We start from the raw sequence: 14466 nt of genomic DNA, 5'->3' as shown, positions 1-14466 counted from the left end.
GGAGGGGAGAGGAGGGGAGGGGAGGGGAGGAAGGAAGAAAAAGGAGGGAGGGGGGAAGGGAAGGAAGGGGAGGAGAGAAAGGAGACGGAGGGAAGGGGAGGGAGGGAGGGAGGGAGGGAGGGAGGACAAACAGACTCCACACAGAAGAGCCTTTAGATGGAGGGAAGAGCAAGTGATGAGGCTAGGAGGGAGGTGAGTGGCAGCAGGTGGGGTCTGAGGTGGGGCACAGGTCACGAGGAAGCTTGTGAGCCACAGTGGGGACTTGGGATCATAGCTGGGAACCTCAGAGTGTTCTGAGCAGGCCATATGCATTCAGAGATCACTCAGGGTGCTGGGCTGAAAACTGGTCCCTGTGGGAGTGGGGACGAGGGTAGAGTAAGGGAGATGGTGAGGAAGCAGAGGTAGATGTCTAGGTAAGATGAGAGTAGCCCTGACAAGAAGAAGGATGGGGTGTCACAGAGAGAAAAGCCCGAGGTGGGGGACCTGGTCCCTGTGGGCAAGTGCTGGGCAGCTGGCAGCAGGCCTCTAGCCTAGGTGCTACAGGGCTGGTCATCCCATCTCCTGAGCCTCACACAGAACAACAGAGCTCACCTGTCACGGTGGCAGGGAGGACCAGAGACCAGGCCTGGGAACCTGAGTGGGACTGGCTGCCTCTTGGCTGTTAAGGCCCACAGTTTTCTTTCTTTCTTTTTTTTTTTGAGACAGGGTCTCACTTTGTCGTTCTCGGTAGAGTGTCCTGGTGTCATAACTCACAGCAACCTCAAACTCTTGGGCTCAAATGGTCCTCCTGCCTCAGCCTCCCAAGTAGCTGGGACTATAGGCGCAACACCCAGCTATTTTAGAGATGAGGTCTGGCTCCTGCTGAGGCTGGTTTCCAACCTATGAGCTCAGGCAATCCACCAACCTTAGCCTCCCAGAGTGCTAGGAGTATAGGCATTAGCCACTGGGCCAGGCTACCCACTTTTCTGCTGGGCTTCCTATTCCAGAGGGTGGCCTGTAAGCCGGGTCACTCAGATCTCTTCCCTTTCTTCTTCAGCATTCCCAAAGCTGCTCCTGCCGTGCCTTCCAGAACACTCAGTGGTCTAAGGGCCATCGAGGCCCAGCCTTGGGTTAAAAAGGGAGCCTTGGAGGTGGACAGGCCTGGGTCTGAGTCCTGCCTCTGCCTGCCCTGCTGTGGGAAGCTGGGCAAGTCTCACCACCTCTCTGACCCCTGGTCGCTCATCTGCCACCTCAGTGTTGTCAAGACGTTTGCTGCTAAGTCCCTGGCTATACCTGACACAGAGCGGGTTCTTGAGAAACAGGGCTGTTCTGGAACAGCTAACCCTGAGCTGCACATGCCACTCCCTGCTACTCAGCCCTCTGCTGTCTCAGCTGCGATGTTGGGCTCTGCACATTGTCACCCATGGCTCCAGGGCTCTCTCCCAGCCTAGGCTGGTCCCCTGGGGCCCCGTGCCCCTCACTCAGTGGTCCAGGGCCAGGCTGACTTCTGCCTTCCCTTGTCTTCTGATTCTGACCCAGTCTTTGGGTTCAGGTATTACTTCTCTAGTGAAAACTAGGGCCCTGTCCTGAAGTGTCACCACCCTCTAGGAAAGAAATAGCCACACTCACAGGAGCACCATCCCGTGCTCCAGGCACCATCCTGAGGGCCCTCTGTAGACTAACAGGTTAAATCTACAAAGCAGCCTTCAGAGGGAGCCACTATTACTATTACTCCCCTTGTACAGATTGGAAACTGAGGCACACAGATGTTAAAGTAACTACGTAACACTGGCACTGCCTTTCAGCTGGTCATTCTCTTACTACGTTATCCTTTCATCTTTCCTGCGATTGTTTTATCTTTGCCTATGACCTGGCAGAAGGACATGAACCATGACAGAGCCAGGCCTGTCCTCTCTGGAACATGCACAAACATTTGATCCTCACCACAGTTGTGTGCGTTGAGGACTATGTGTACCCAGAATCCTCGATGTGGCAATTAAGGCACAGAGGAGTTAAGCCACTTGTCCAGAGGCTCACAGAAAGGGAGTGGAGGAGTCTGGCTTCAAACTGAGGCCACCAGGCTGCAGAGCTTGACGGCCATGTTTCTATCACAGAACTGGTGCAGAGAGACGTACGGTATGTGGAGCATGATCACATTTGATTAAAAAATATGCTTCTGTGTGCAGAAAAAAATCCTGGAAGAAATTATGAACAATGATCACCTCTGGGAAATAGGTAGAAAAATGAGACTTTCACTTCTCATTTGATACCCTTCCCAACCGTCTGAATTTATTTTATCATAATCAGATGTTATAATCATAATAATAAAAACTAACTTAAAAAAGGCTGACACCTGGACTTCAGTATCTTGTCATTTAAGAAAGAAAAAAAGAATCTTTGAACCCAGAGAAGAACTAAGATGTCTTGGCTCCCGAGGGTTTTAAAGTCTGCATTATCTTTCTCTCTCTCTCAGCCGCCAGGCTAGGGATTTTAACAAAGGAAGGACGAGAGGGTGGTGAGATTTTTTTCTTGTCAGGTCACACTTTTCCTCAAATTAGAATTCCGGGTCTAGGTAATGTTAGCTCTGCTAGTATCAGGGAAGTATATTCTCTGGGCAAATTAAAACCTTTAGATCCAAAAGAGAAAAAACAGAAAGAAAGACAGAGACATACGCAAACACACCAAAGGGTAACTGTGGAAGCCAGCGGGGACAGCCCCTTGCCTTTGATTTTGGCATTTCCCAGAATCCCCTGCATAGGGGAATGTGACTCAGAGTGTGGCCCATGGAGCATCTGGAAGGAGCCCATCAAGCCCGTCTCCTGTGGTGAGGAAGCAGGGCTGGCTGTCAACAGTTCCCGGCTGGAAAGGTGAGCTGTCCACAGGCTCTAGTCCTGAGAGGTGAGGACAAAGATCTGCTCCCCAGGAGTCTTACTTCTGCAACTGTGTCCTTCAGAAAGGCCCACAGGGACCACATATGTGGTGCCACGTGCACAGGGTGCGTCCTGGGGTCCAGCGATGTTACAAATGCAAGACCCTTCACCAGGGGAAGGACCAGGCCAGCCCTGGCTCCCCAGAACACCATCCCAAAGGAGTGAGGCTGACCAACAGGGCATGGGAAATAAGAAGTGGGTATGCATAGTGTGAAACCATTTTTTAGAAAACTCACACACAGCCTAGCTTGTACACAGCCTAGTATACATATGCCAGACTTCGTATGGAACTCTTGTTTCTAAGGGCAGATCTGTAGGGGGGGGCTTCACTTTCTAAACACGTTCTCACCACAGCCCATGAAATCCAACACAATCCTCCCTGTACACTCTCTGCCTCATCTCCAGCTCAGGCCTCCCAACATTTCCAAAACACACTGGGCACACGCTTGCCTCAGGGCCTTTGCATTGGCCATCCCTTTTGTCTAGTGTCCTCCCCAGCATCCCTGTGGCTATTAGCTTTCTCATCATTCTGGTTTGGCTCGAATGTCACTTCCACAGAGGGACCTCCCCTGACCACTTGGTTGACCTACTGTGACCCAGATGACCTACTGTGTGCCCTCCGAGCCCAGGTGCCCTCTACCAGGCCATCATGCGCTCCAGCTTCACTGTCCTATCTCATCATGACTGTTCTGTGTGTCTGCTATTCCCTTCCTTCCTACCTCTCGTCATGTGCAGTGTTGGGGACAGGGTCTACCCTGCTGTAGGCTCTCAAAAGTAGTTAAGTGAAGGGCTGGGTAGGGTGGTCCATTTCTGTAATCCCAGCACTCTGCAGGGCCGAGGCTGGTGGAATGCTCAAGCTCAGAGTTTAAAACCAGCCTGAGCAAAAGCAAGACAGTCCTCTACTAAAAAACAGAAAAATTAGCCAGGCATTGTGGCTGTAACCCTGGCACTCTGGGAGGCTGAGGCAGGTGGATTGCTTGAGCTCACAAGTTCAAGACTAGCCTGAGCACGAGTGAGACCCCATCTCTAAAAAATAGCCAGGTGTGGTGGGCGTCTGCAGTCCCAGCTATTCAGGAGGCGGAGGCAGGAGGATCACTTGAGCCCAAAAGTTTGAGGTTGCTGTGACCTACAACGATGCCATAGTGATCTACCCAGGGTGATAGAGTGACTGTGTCTCAAAAAGAAAAAGATAAAAGTAGTTAAGCGTATCACATACGACCAACCTTCCTTATGACCATTGTCCCTCCCTCTTACAAGTTGAAGTGACTTATATAAAACCAAAAAAAAGTATAGGGACATTTAAAAAAATGAAGCCAAAAGAACACAAATATTCCTTTCCTGCTCGGTTTTATTTCTGTTCATTTGCTAAAATCACCTTCCAGCTCCTAGGTACACTAGTACTGTAATGGAACATTGGTAATTCTATAGAGGAAGCCTGGCTCACTAGAAGAAATTATGCTAGAACCTTCTACTGTGATCCTCAAACCTGCACCTGTCTCATCTACTGCAGCCTCTGAGGCCTGACCTCATTAGAGGGCTGCATGATGCAACTCAGTCTGGAGACTCAAACTGATCATTTTTGCTTTTACTGTCTTTCTTCTGGAAGAATTTTCCAACGTAACTTACAAATTCCATGCAATAATTAATTAATTTTTTAAGACAGAGTCTCACTTTCTCTCCCTCAGTAGAAACCTCACAGCAACCTTAAACTCTTGGGCTCAAATGATCCTCTTGCCCCAGTTTTTTCATTTTTACTTTTTATTTTTTTGAGACAGATTGTCACTTTGTCCCCCTGGGTACAGTGCTGTGGCATTATATCTCACAGCAATCTCAAACTCCTGGGCTCAAGTGATTCCCTTGCCTCAGTCTCCTGAGCAGCTGGGACTACAAGTGCCCGCCACAACACCTGGCTAGTTTTTAGAGACAGGGTCTTATTCTTCCTGGTCTTGAACTCGTGAGTTCAAACAATCCTCCTGCCTCAGCCTCCAAGAGTGCTAGGATTATAGGCATGAGTCACCATACCCGGCTAGTATTTTCATTTTTAGTAGAGACGGGGTCTTACTTTTGCTCAGGCTGGTCTCAAACTCCTGAGCTCAAGCAATCTGCCCCCCTCAGCCTTCCAGAGTAGTAGAATTACTTACAGTCATGAGCTATCATGCCTGGCCCCATGTAATAATTAAAAATGGCATTAATTCCAGTTTAAAAAAACGAAGTGATACAAATGGGCTTGTACAACTCCAGTATCTTTCCTTTTTCTGCAGATCTCTGGTTTCTATAATTGTCAAAACCTAATAATCTCCGGGGATAAATGGGCTACTCTACAACTGTTAACAAGAATGAGCGCAGGGATAGTGGGCCACTGCCAACAGATTTCAAGAGCAAGAGCGAGTGAGAAAGGCAGGAGTGTGTGACCAAGAGGCGGCCACATAGGTAAATACAGTCACAGGGGTGCAAGGGAGGCTCACACAATCACGGATGCTCAGCTGACTTTGGAACATTTCTGGAAGGACTTAGAAGAAATGAAACAACAGTCACTTCTGGGGAGGGAGCAGGATGGCTGGGGGCCAGGGAAGAAACAGAGGCCTATTTTCCACTGCAAACCCTGTTGTACTATTTTGGTTTTTACCGTGTTTATGTTTTACCTTTCAAAATATAACTGAAAAAAACAATCCTTAAGGTTCTGACCAATGGCACTGAACATACTCTCTGATTTGCCTGTGCTGTCTAAATTTGAATTTTGCCATGCTGGAGAGTTAAACTACTTATATTAGAAAAGGAAAGAAAGACAGGAAAATTACAAAGGCGGCTCTGCAGTTAGGACCCGGACAAGGGTGACTCCTTTTCCCTGTGACAGGTGGGCTGGAAGCACAAGGCAACGAGTGGGTCAAACCTCACTGGGCCTGATCCCAGCTCACTCGGAACTCTGGCCTCCAACTGGGGTGGCTCCCTCAGGACAGGGTTAATTAAGCTAATTAGCACTGCTGTTGGCCTGGCTGAGCTGGGGGTTCTGCCAACATAGCTGGCAAAGATACTTGCCAGGTCTACACTCCAGGTGGCAGAATTTTCCTGGGAGGATGGCTTGGAGAGGCCAGCAGCTGAGGTAGGGGGTCAGCCCTGCTGTGGGAACAGGGGTTGAAGTTCAGGGTGGGGTAGGGTGGTTAGAAGAGAGACCTCCCTATTCCTTACTCTGTGGATCACTGAGCTGGACCTTGATGCCCCTAAACCCAAAGGAGGGAGGCCAAATGCCAGGTGTCAACCATTAGATGCCAGGGTCCACCAGCCCAGCCAACCATCACTGAGCAGTTGCTTATGAGCTCACTGAATTCTCACATCCTCTCTAGGGTGTAGGCATTCCTTTCTTCTCCTTTCCTGGCCAGGGAAACAAAGGCACAGTGAGTTGAGGACTCTCAGAGCCACATCTGTCTGGCACTGTGAGCAGCCCCAGGGTCTGCTCTGCTCTGGATAGAAGCAGCATTCACTATGCAGCTCCAGGCAGCAGGAGCCCTCACCCTGTGGCCAGTGTGTTTCACATGTGACTGGTGGCAGCCATGAGAGGCAGGTGTTTACACCACTCACTTTACAGAGTTGGCTCCAATACTGACAGAGCTGGGATACAAACTGAGGCTGTCCCACTCACGGAGCCATGCTCTCTTTTTTTTTTTTTTTTTTTTGAGACAGAGTCTCAAGCTGTCGTCCTGTGTAGAGTGTTGTGGTGTCACAGCTCACAGCAACCTCAAACTCCTGGCTTAAGTGATTCTCTTGCCTCAGCCTCCCAAGTAGCTGGGACTACAGGTGCCCGCCACAATGCCCAGCTATTTTTAGGTTGTAGTTGTCATCATTGCTTAGCAGGCCCAGGTTGGGTTCAAACCCGCCACCCTAGGTGTATGTGGCCGACACCCTGCTGACTGAGCTACAGGCATCTCCATCTGTTTTTTTTCTTTTTGAGACAGACTTTTACTCTGTCGCCTTGGGTGGAGTGCTGTGGTGTCATTATAGCTCACAGCAAGTTCAAACTCCTGAGCCCTTCTGGGGCATGTGCTATGGTACCCACAGCACACAGATTCTCTACCTTCACCAGGTCACTCTGTTTTTTGTTTGACAAATACAGAACGCAGTACCCGAATAGAGACGAGACTGTTTCCTCCAAGTAATTATTCCTCAAGAAATTCTGAGTCACTGCTTTGGGTGCAAGTAGTCTTTACTTGAGTCTCTCACATGACTGGATGTGCTGCTTCTATAGTGGGTGACCCTGGATCTAACTGTGCCTCAGTTTCCTCATCTGAAAATGGGGGTAAGGACAAGATCCCTCTTGTGGGGTTGCCAGGAAGATCAAGGAGGCCAGGTCTACACAGCCTGAGTAGGGCAGCCAGGCTGCATAGTGGCACGATGGCACTCCCTGTGCTGGCTGCAGCCACTTTCATTCCTCCAGGGGGCACACAGCCTCCACCAGTGCAGGTCGTGGATGTGTTAGGGGGCCTGACCAGAATCAACTGAAAGAAAGCAAAGACATCTGACAGACAGATTATGCAATCATTCTAGGGGAACAAGTTCATAGCATGTGGTGAGCCTGTGGGGACAAATTACAAAACCAATGATCATCACATGTGGAGAAATAAAACTTCAACCAAATCAATGAATTTAGGCAAGCAGCCCAACTGTTCTATACCTCAATTTTCTGTCACCTGGAAAATGGGATGCAAAGTACTACACCTCACTGTTTTGTAGCAAAGATTAAATGCTTTAATGTAGCCAAAGGGTTTATAATAAATTGTGGAAGAGCAGGTGCTGATAAATGTAAGGAAGAAAGTTATACAAATAAGCTTTTGTGGGTGGTGCCTGTGGCTCAGTGGGTAGGGCACTGGCCCCATATACCGAGGGTGGCGGGTTCAAACCCAGCCCTGGTCAAACTGCAACAAAAAATAGGGGGGCGTTGTGGTGGGTGCCTGTAGTCCCAGCTGCTTGGGAGGCTAAGGCAAGAGAATTGCCTAAGCCCAGGAGTTGGAGGTTGCTGTGAGCTATGACGCCATGGCACTCTACCAAGGGCAATAGAGACTCTGTCCCTAAGAGAAAGAAAGAAAAAATAATTAAGTTTTTCTGCCTTGGGATACAATTTCCAAGTGACTGTACTATACACAGATTAAAAAAAAAAGTGTAATCTCAAATGGTTAGCTAGACATGAAAATTAAGTTTTCTGGAAAACTAGGTTAGGTGACTCCAAAGTGCCTCTAACAATGATGAAGACACTATCTCCAAAATGCTCATGGAGAGTCTGAATGAAACAGCATCAAGAAATAGAAGTGTATGGGCAACGGCAATAACTCAAAGCTAATATTTTACACATGTGATTTCAAAAATGTACCCGCAATTAAATTAATAAATATTATAAGGAACCATGAAACTCTTTCACTTGTGTTCCCAAATATTTTATATACCTGGTTTACATGTTTACCCAAATACACACTTATAAAGAGCCATCTTCAGAAGGCATGTCAATGTATTGACATGGCATTGGGAGGGGCGACCCAGTTCAACACATAACACAACACCCTTGCTCTTGGCACAGACGAGCCTTCCTCAGAGAGGCCCTCTGAGCACCCACATGAGGCTCAGCTGTCCCACTGACCCTAGGCTTCTTCCCTTCTGCAGCCTCTGTCCCAGCAGAGGTGCTGTGTTATGTGTTAAACTAGGCTCCCCACCATGCCTATGTTGAAGTCCTAACCCCCAGAATCTCCAAATATGACCTCGTTTGGAAACAGGGTCTTTCCAAGTTACAGTCAGGTCATGAGCGTGGAACCTTATCCAATATCACTGATGTCCTATCAAAAAAGGGAAAGGTGGACACAGAGACCTGCACACAGGGGGACACCACATGAAGAGGAAGGAAGAGACAAGATTGCTGCCTCTGTGTGCCAGGGAACACCAAAGACTGCAGGCAACCCCAGACGACAGCAGAGGCCTGGGCCAGTTCTCCCTTGCAGCCGGTGGAGCTGGTGCACTCTGGAGAATGGGCCTTCCAGGCCTAAGAGAGCCCACGCAGCGGCCCTGAGGTGGGTCAGGTAGGTGAGTTGGAGGAGGAGCCAGAGGTACGTGGCCAGAGCAGAATGGTAGGGATAGGGACAGGGAAGTAAGGGCTGATCACACAAGGTCTGGCAGCAGTCTGGCAAAGAATGTGGTGCCTGGACAGAATTTAGCTCAGTGAATAAGAGCCTTTGTCATTAATCCTGGGAGCACCAAGAAGATGCTGCAGGTTTACGAAAAGGAGCCAGTGATGAGACCCGGCAAGATAGCTCACTCCTGTAATCCCAGCACTCTGGGAGGATGAGGTGGGAGGATCTCTTAAGCTCAGGAGTTTGAGACCAACCCGAGCAAGAGTGAGACTATATCTCTACTAAAAGTAGAAAAACTAGACAGTGTTATGGTGGGCGCCTATAGTCCCAGCTACTCAGGAGTCTGAGGCAGGAGGATCACTTGACCCCAAGAGTTTGAGGTTGCTGTGAGCAATGACACCAGGGAACTCTACCCTACCCAGGGTGATAGTGTGAGATGCTGACTCAAAAAACAACAACAACAACAACAACAACAACAACCACCACCCAAAACCCCAAAACCCCCCACAAAACAAAAGAATCTAGTTTTCAGAGTCCCCTCTGGCTCTTAGTGAGGCATGAACTGGATTCTCACTTTGAGTTTAGTGCTCTCGACTGCCAGCATCTCTGGAGACACCTTCTGTCTCCTAACACATCTCCCCCTCCAAGCTCTGTGTCACCCACAAATTTTAGTGCCCATATCCAGGTCATAAAGAAAATGTGACAAAGAACAGAATGGAGGAGGGCAAAGACCCCTCACCCAAGAAAACATGAGCCTTGGGCCAGGCTCTGGGCTGATTCAGGTTCCATCTCTCACCAGCTGCATGACTCTGGATCTCAGCTGTCTGGTCTGTAAGATGGGGAGAACAGGTCTACCTCACGGAGCTACTGTGAAGATTCAGTGAATTAATTAACATAAAAGAACTTAGAGGCTGGGTGCAGTGGCTCCTGACTATAATCCCAGGATTTGGGAGGCTGAGGCAAGAGGATTGCTTAAGGCTAGGAGTTTGAGACCAGCCTGAGCAATACAGTGAGATCCCATTTCTACAAAATATAAGAAAAGGAAAAAAAAGGAAAGAAAAATAGAAACCAAACTTAGAACTGAGCCTGGCATACGGTGAACACTCAGTACATGTTAGGTATCATATCTTCCAACTAAAAAACAAAACTTTTTTTTTGAGATAGGGTCTGGTGCTCTGTCACTTGTATGGTGGCGTCATAGCTCACTGAGACCTTAAACTCCTGGGCTCCAGTGAACTTCCTGCCTCAGCCTCCTATGTAGCCGGGACTACAGGTGTGTGTCATCACATCTGGCTCATTTTTCCTTACTGTTTTGTAAAGACAGGGTCTTTGTCTGAGGCTGGTTTCCGGCTCCTGACCTTAAGCAATCTTCCTGCTTTGGCCTCCCAAAGTGCGAGGACTATAGGCATAAGCCACTGCTCAGGATAAAACCTTTATTAACTACACACTACTCTCTTCTTTCACTTTAAAGCAAAATGCCTCAAATGGGCTCATGCAACTGCTTCACTTCGGCCTTACTTTTCTGCCTGAACCCTTGAAAGACCTCCAGGAGGTTCACTCCTATGCTCTTGGGCTCATCTGATCTGACCTCTGGTGGCCCATCAGGTCCCCACCCTCACCTGGGGCAGCACCTTGGTTCAGGGCTTGGCTGAGGTGTCTCTCTCCAAACACACTCCCTGCCACAAAATGACAACACCCACAATTCTCTCTCCGGCCTGACCTCTCTGCTGAACTCCAGGCTTCTCATCTGTTGGCCTCCTCCACGTCTCTGCCTGGATGTCCTATTGCACGTCAGCTGTAAAGCTTCCAGAATTGAGCTCCTGTGCTTTCCCCAAGTCTGCTCCTCACTCAATCCCTAGCGCAGCGCAAGGCACATCTATCCTCCAGGCTTCAAGACGCTGTCATCTTCAACCTCTTTCTCCCTCTCTCTGTCTCTCTCTCTCTCTCTCTCACACACACACACACCCATCCAACCTGCCAGCAAATCCAGGCTGCTCCTGTTCAGACACAGACAATCTCTCCGGAACCCGCCCCCTTCTCACCCTCACGCCCTCCACCCTGCTTCCGCCTCCACGTCTCTGCCTGGACCATGACAGCAGCTCCTCCCTGCTCCTCACAGGCAGCTCCCCACATGCAGCCACAGCGACCCTGAGAATACCCAATTTAGATCACGTCCTTCCTCCTCTGTCCCACACCTTCCATCTCACTTACAGCAGATACCAAAGCCCTTACATGTGGCCCATGAGACCCTCTATGATCCATTTCCATTGCCCCTCTGACCTCATGTTCCCTCTGCCTCTCCCTACTTGTCTAGCCACCCTGGTCTTCCTCCCACAGGACAATTGCAGTCCTGCCTCAGGGCCCCTGCAGTTGCTATTCCCTCTCCCTGCAATGTTCTTTGTCTGGATACCCACAGTACCAACCACCACTTGACCCACTGCATGCTTTTCTTATTCACTCTACTCACTGTCTGTCACTCCACTGGGAATGCCAGCTCCCTAAGAGCGGGGCTCTTGTCATCCCATTTGTAGCTGTATCCCCACTGTGTAGGTGAGGCAGTGCCCTCTTTCTGCCCCAGCGACACTCTGGCCTGGCTCTAGGCATGCCGTGCCGTACTGGGCATCCAGCTACTTACTTCTTTGGGTCAGTGAAGGGGAGTGGCCGTGAGGGTGGCTCCTCCGCTCTCTTCCACCCTGCTGGGTGCTTATTCCGCACAGGCTGCTTGGAGAAGAAGGACTTGGGGACGGAGGCGGAGAGCTGGAAGGCGCTGGACTGGGCCAGCTGGGAGGGCCGAGGAGTCTCTGCGCTGGCAGTTTTGTAAACCTGAGCAGGGTAGCCAGCCCTGGAGCCCATGTCACTGTAAATCAAAAAAGAAAGAGATAAAAAATCCACTTCACACTTGGCAAAACAGAGCTATTGAAATTTACTCTTGGGAGTCAAAAAAGTTCATTTACACAAGAGACACAAATATACTCCTGCTGTGGAAAATTCCAACACTATAGAAGCCTGTCTGGAGAAAGGGGAAAGTGACCTGCACAGTGCCCAATTCCACCCCAGAAGTGGCCTGCTAGTGTATTTGGTTCCTCTATGGAAATTTGAAAAAGTCAGCACTGGTCTCCTTGGTCCAATCCATGTAGTAGAGATGGGGGTCAAAAATGAGACCTTATCTCTACTAAAAATAGAGAAACCAGCTGGGCATATGGTGGGTACCTATAGTTCCAGCTACTCAGGAGGATGAGGCAGGAGAACTACTTGAGCCCAAGAGTTTGAGGGTGCTGTCAATTACGATGAACCATGGCATTCTACCCAGGGCAACAGAGTGAGATTTTATCTCCACAAAAATCCCCCAAAACGTATATACGTCTGCAATCTGAGAAAGGGGATTGTTTTTTTTTGGGGGGGAAGTGGGTAGGTGAGAGGATTTTGTTTTTACATAACTAGAATCATACTAATATATTGTACTGTAACTCATAATGTTACTTTTACTTAAAAATGTATTTTGCCATGTAGCCTATTCAAATATTTCTTGAGAGACAGAGTCTCACTTTATTGCCCTTGGTACATGGCGTCACAGCTCACAGCAACCTCCAACTCCTAGGCTTAGGTGATTCTCTTGCCTCAGACACCCAAGTAGCTGGGACTACAGGCAGGTGCCCACCACAACGCCTGGCTGTTTTTTTTGTTGTAGTTTGGGCTGGGCTGGGTTCAAACCCACCACCCTCAGTATATGGAGCCAGTGCCCCACCCACGAGCACTTTTAACAATATGTCAGCTAATCATTCCAGCTAGTCCAATCTAAAACCACAGTTTAATATTCCAAATGCTGGATTCTTATTGAATTAATGCTACAATGACCCCAGTGCTGTCAACTAGAACAAACTCTTGGGGAACCAACTACTTAACCTGTTGTAGCAAATCGAGTTTCAAAAAAATTTAATAAGGGATAGCGCCTGTGGCTCAAAAGGGTAGGGTGCCAGCCCCAGAAGCCGGAGGTGAAAGGTTCAAACCCAGCCCCAGCCAAAAACTGTAAAAAAAGAAAGAGGACAAAATCAACCCCCCAAAGAATCACCATATCAGCCTTTGAAAGTTTTTTTTTTTTTTTTTTTGAGACAGAGCCTCAAGCTGTCCCCCTGGGTAGAATGCCGTGGCATAGCTCACAGCAACCTCCAACTCCTGGGCTCAAGCGAGTCTCCTGCCTCAGCCTCCCAAGTAGCTGGGACCACAGGCGCCCACCACAACGCCCAGCTATTTTTTGGTTGCAGCCATCATTGTTGTTTGGCGGGCCCGGGCTGGATTCGAACTCGCCACCTTAGGTGTATGTGGCTAGCACCTTAGCCACTTGAGCCACAGGTGCCGAGCCCTGAAAGTTTTTTTTACTGTTTGTTTTTGAGACAGAGTCTTACTCTGTTGCCCTGGATAGAGTGCCGTTACATCATAGCTCACAGCAACCTCAAAACTCTTGAGCTCAAGCGATCCTCTTGCCTCAGCCTCCCTAGTAGCTGGGACTACACGTGCTTACCACATACTCAATAGTTTTTCTATTTTAGTAGAGACAGGGTCTCGCTCTTGCTTAGGCTGGTCTCAAACTCCTGAGCTCAAGCAATCCACCCTCCTCGGTCTCCCAGAGCACTAAGGATTACCAGGCATGTGCCACCATGTCCAGCCAGTCTCTGAAAGTTGATCAAAGGAATACAACAATCTGAGAAGCATTTATGCTTGAAAAACTGCTGAACTTCAATTAAGACCAGAGGGAATAGGTAGCATTTTGGCCTGGACCTCCCTGCCTCCCCCCAGCTCAGTGAACATAGTCCTTCCAGAATAGAACCTCTGGGACAACCTCAAGGCTGTGAGTGCATGTGCAACAGGAGTTTCAGAAGGAGAGGAGAGAAAGGGGCAGAAGAAATAGTTGAAGAAACAGTAGCAGAAAACTTCCTAAATTTGATGAAAACATTAATCTACACATCTAAGAAGCTCAACAAATGCCAAGCAGCATAAACACAAAATGATTCATACCTAGAAAAAGAGCTAAAATCAAACACTAAGATAAAAATCTTAAAAGCATCAAGAGAAAGAGGATTTATCTCATACAGTGGAGCATCAATACAATTAACTGCTGACTTCTCATTTGAAACAATGGAATAGAATTTCATTTTCAAAGTGCTGAAAGAAAAAAAAGAACACCTGTGAACCAAGAATTCTATCTCCAGCAAAACTACCCTTGAAAAATGAAGGCAACATAAAGACATTCTTAGATGTTCCTAGATAAACTAGAGAATTTACTGCTAGCACATCTGTATATTATGAAAGTAACAAGAAAGTCCTCAGGCCGAACGAAATGACTATAGATGGTGATCTGAATTAGTAGGGAGAAACGAATAGTCCAAGATGGTAAACTGTGGTTTAAAATGAAAGACTCTATAGACTTATGCTTCTTTCTTTTTTTTTTTTTT

At 48.4% G+C, this 14466-nt stretch overlaps 1 protein-coding gene across 1 annotated transcript in view; it reads right to left on the bottom strand.

Moving 5' to 3' along the window:
- The window catches only part of SIPA1L3 (signal induced proliferation associated 1 like 3), a 248595-nt gene that overhangs the window by 15415 nt on the left and 218714 nt on the right, over positions 1-14466 (bottom strand). Inside the window, exon 16 of the mRNA XM_003796134.3 lies at positions 11652-11873. Coding sequence (XP_003796182.1) covers positions 11652-11873 — 222 coding nt within the window. The remainder of the gene's footprint in view (positions 1-11651; positions 11874-14466) is intronic.

This window comes from Otolemur garnettii, unplaced genomic scaffold (assembly GCF_000181295.1).
Source record: "Otolemur garnettii isolate 467f Iridium unplaced genomic scaffold, OtoGar3 scaffold00100, whole genome shotgun sequence".
Lineage (NCBI taxonomy): Eukaryota > Metazoa > Chordata > Mammalia > Primates > Galagidae > Otolemur > Otolemur garnettii.
This window is presented reverse-complemented; position numbering and strand designations above follow the sequence as displayed.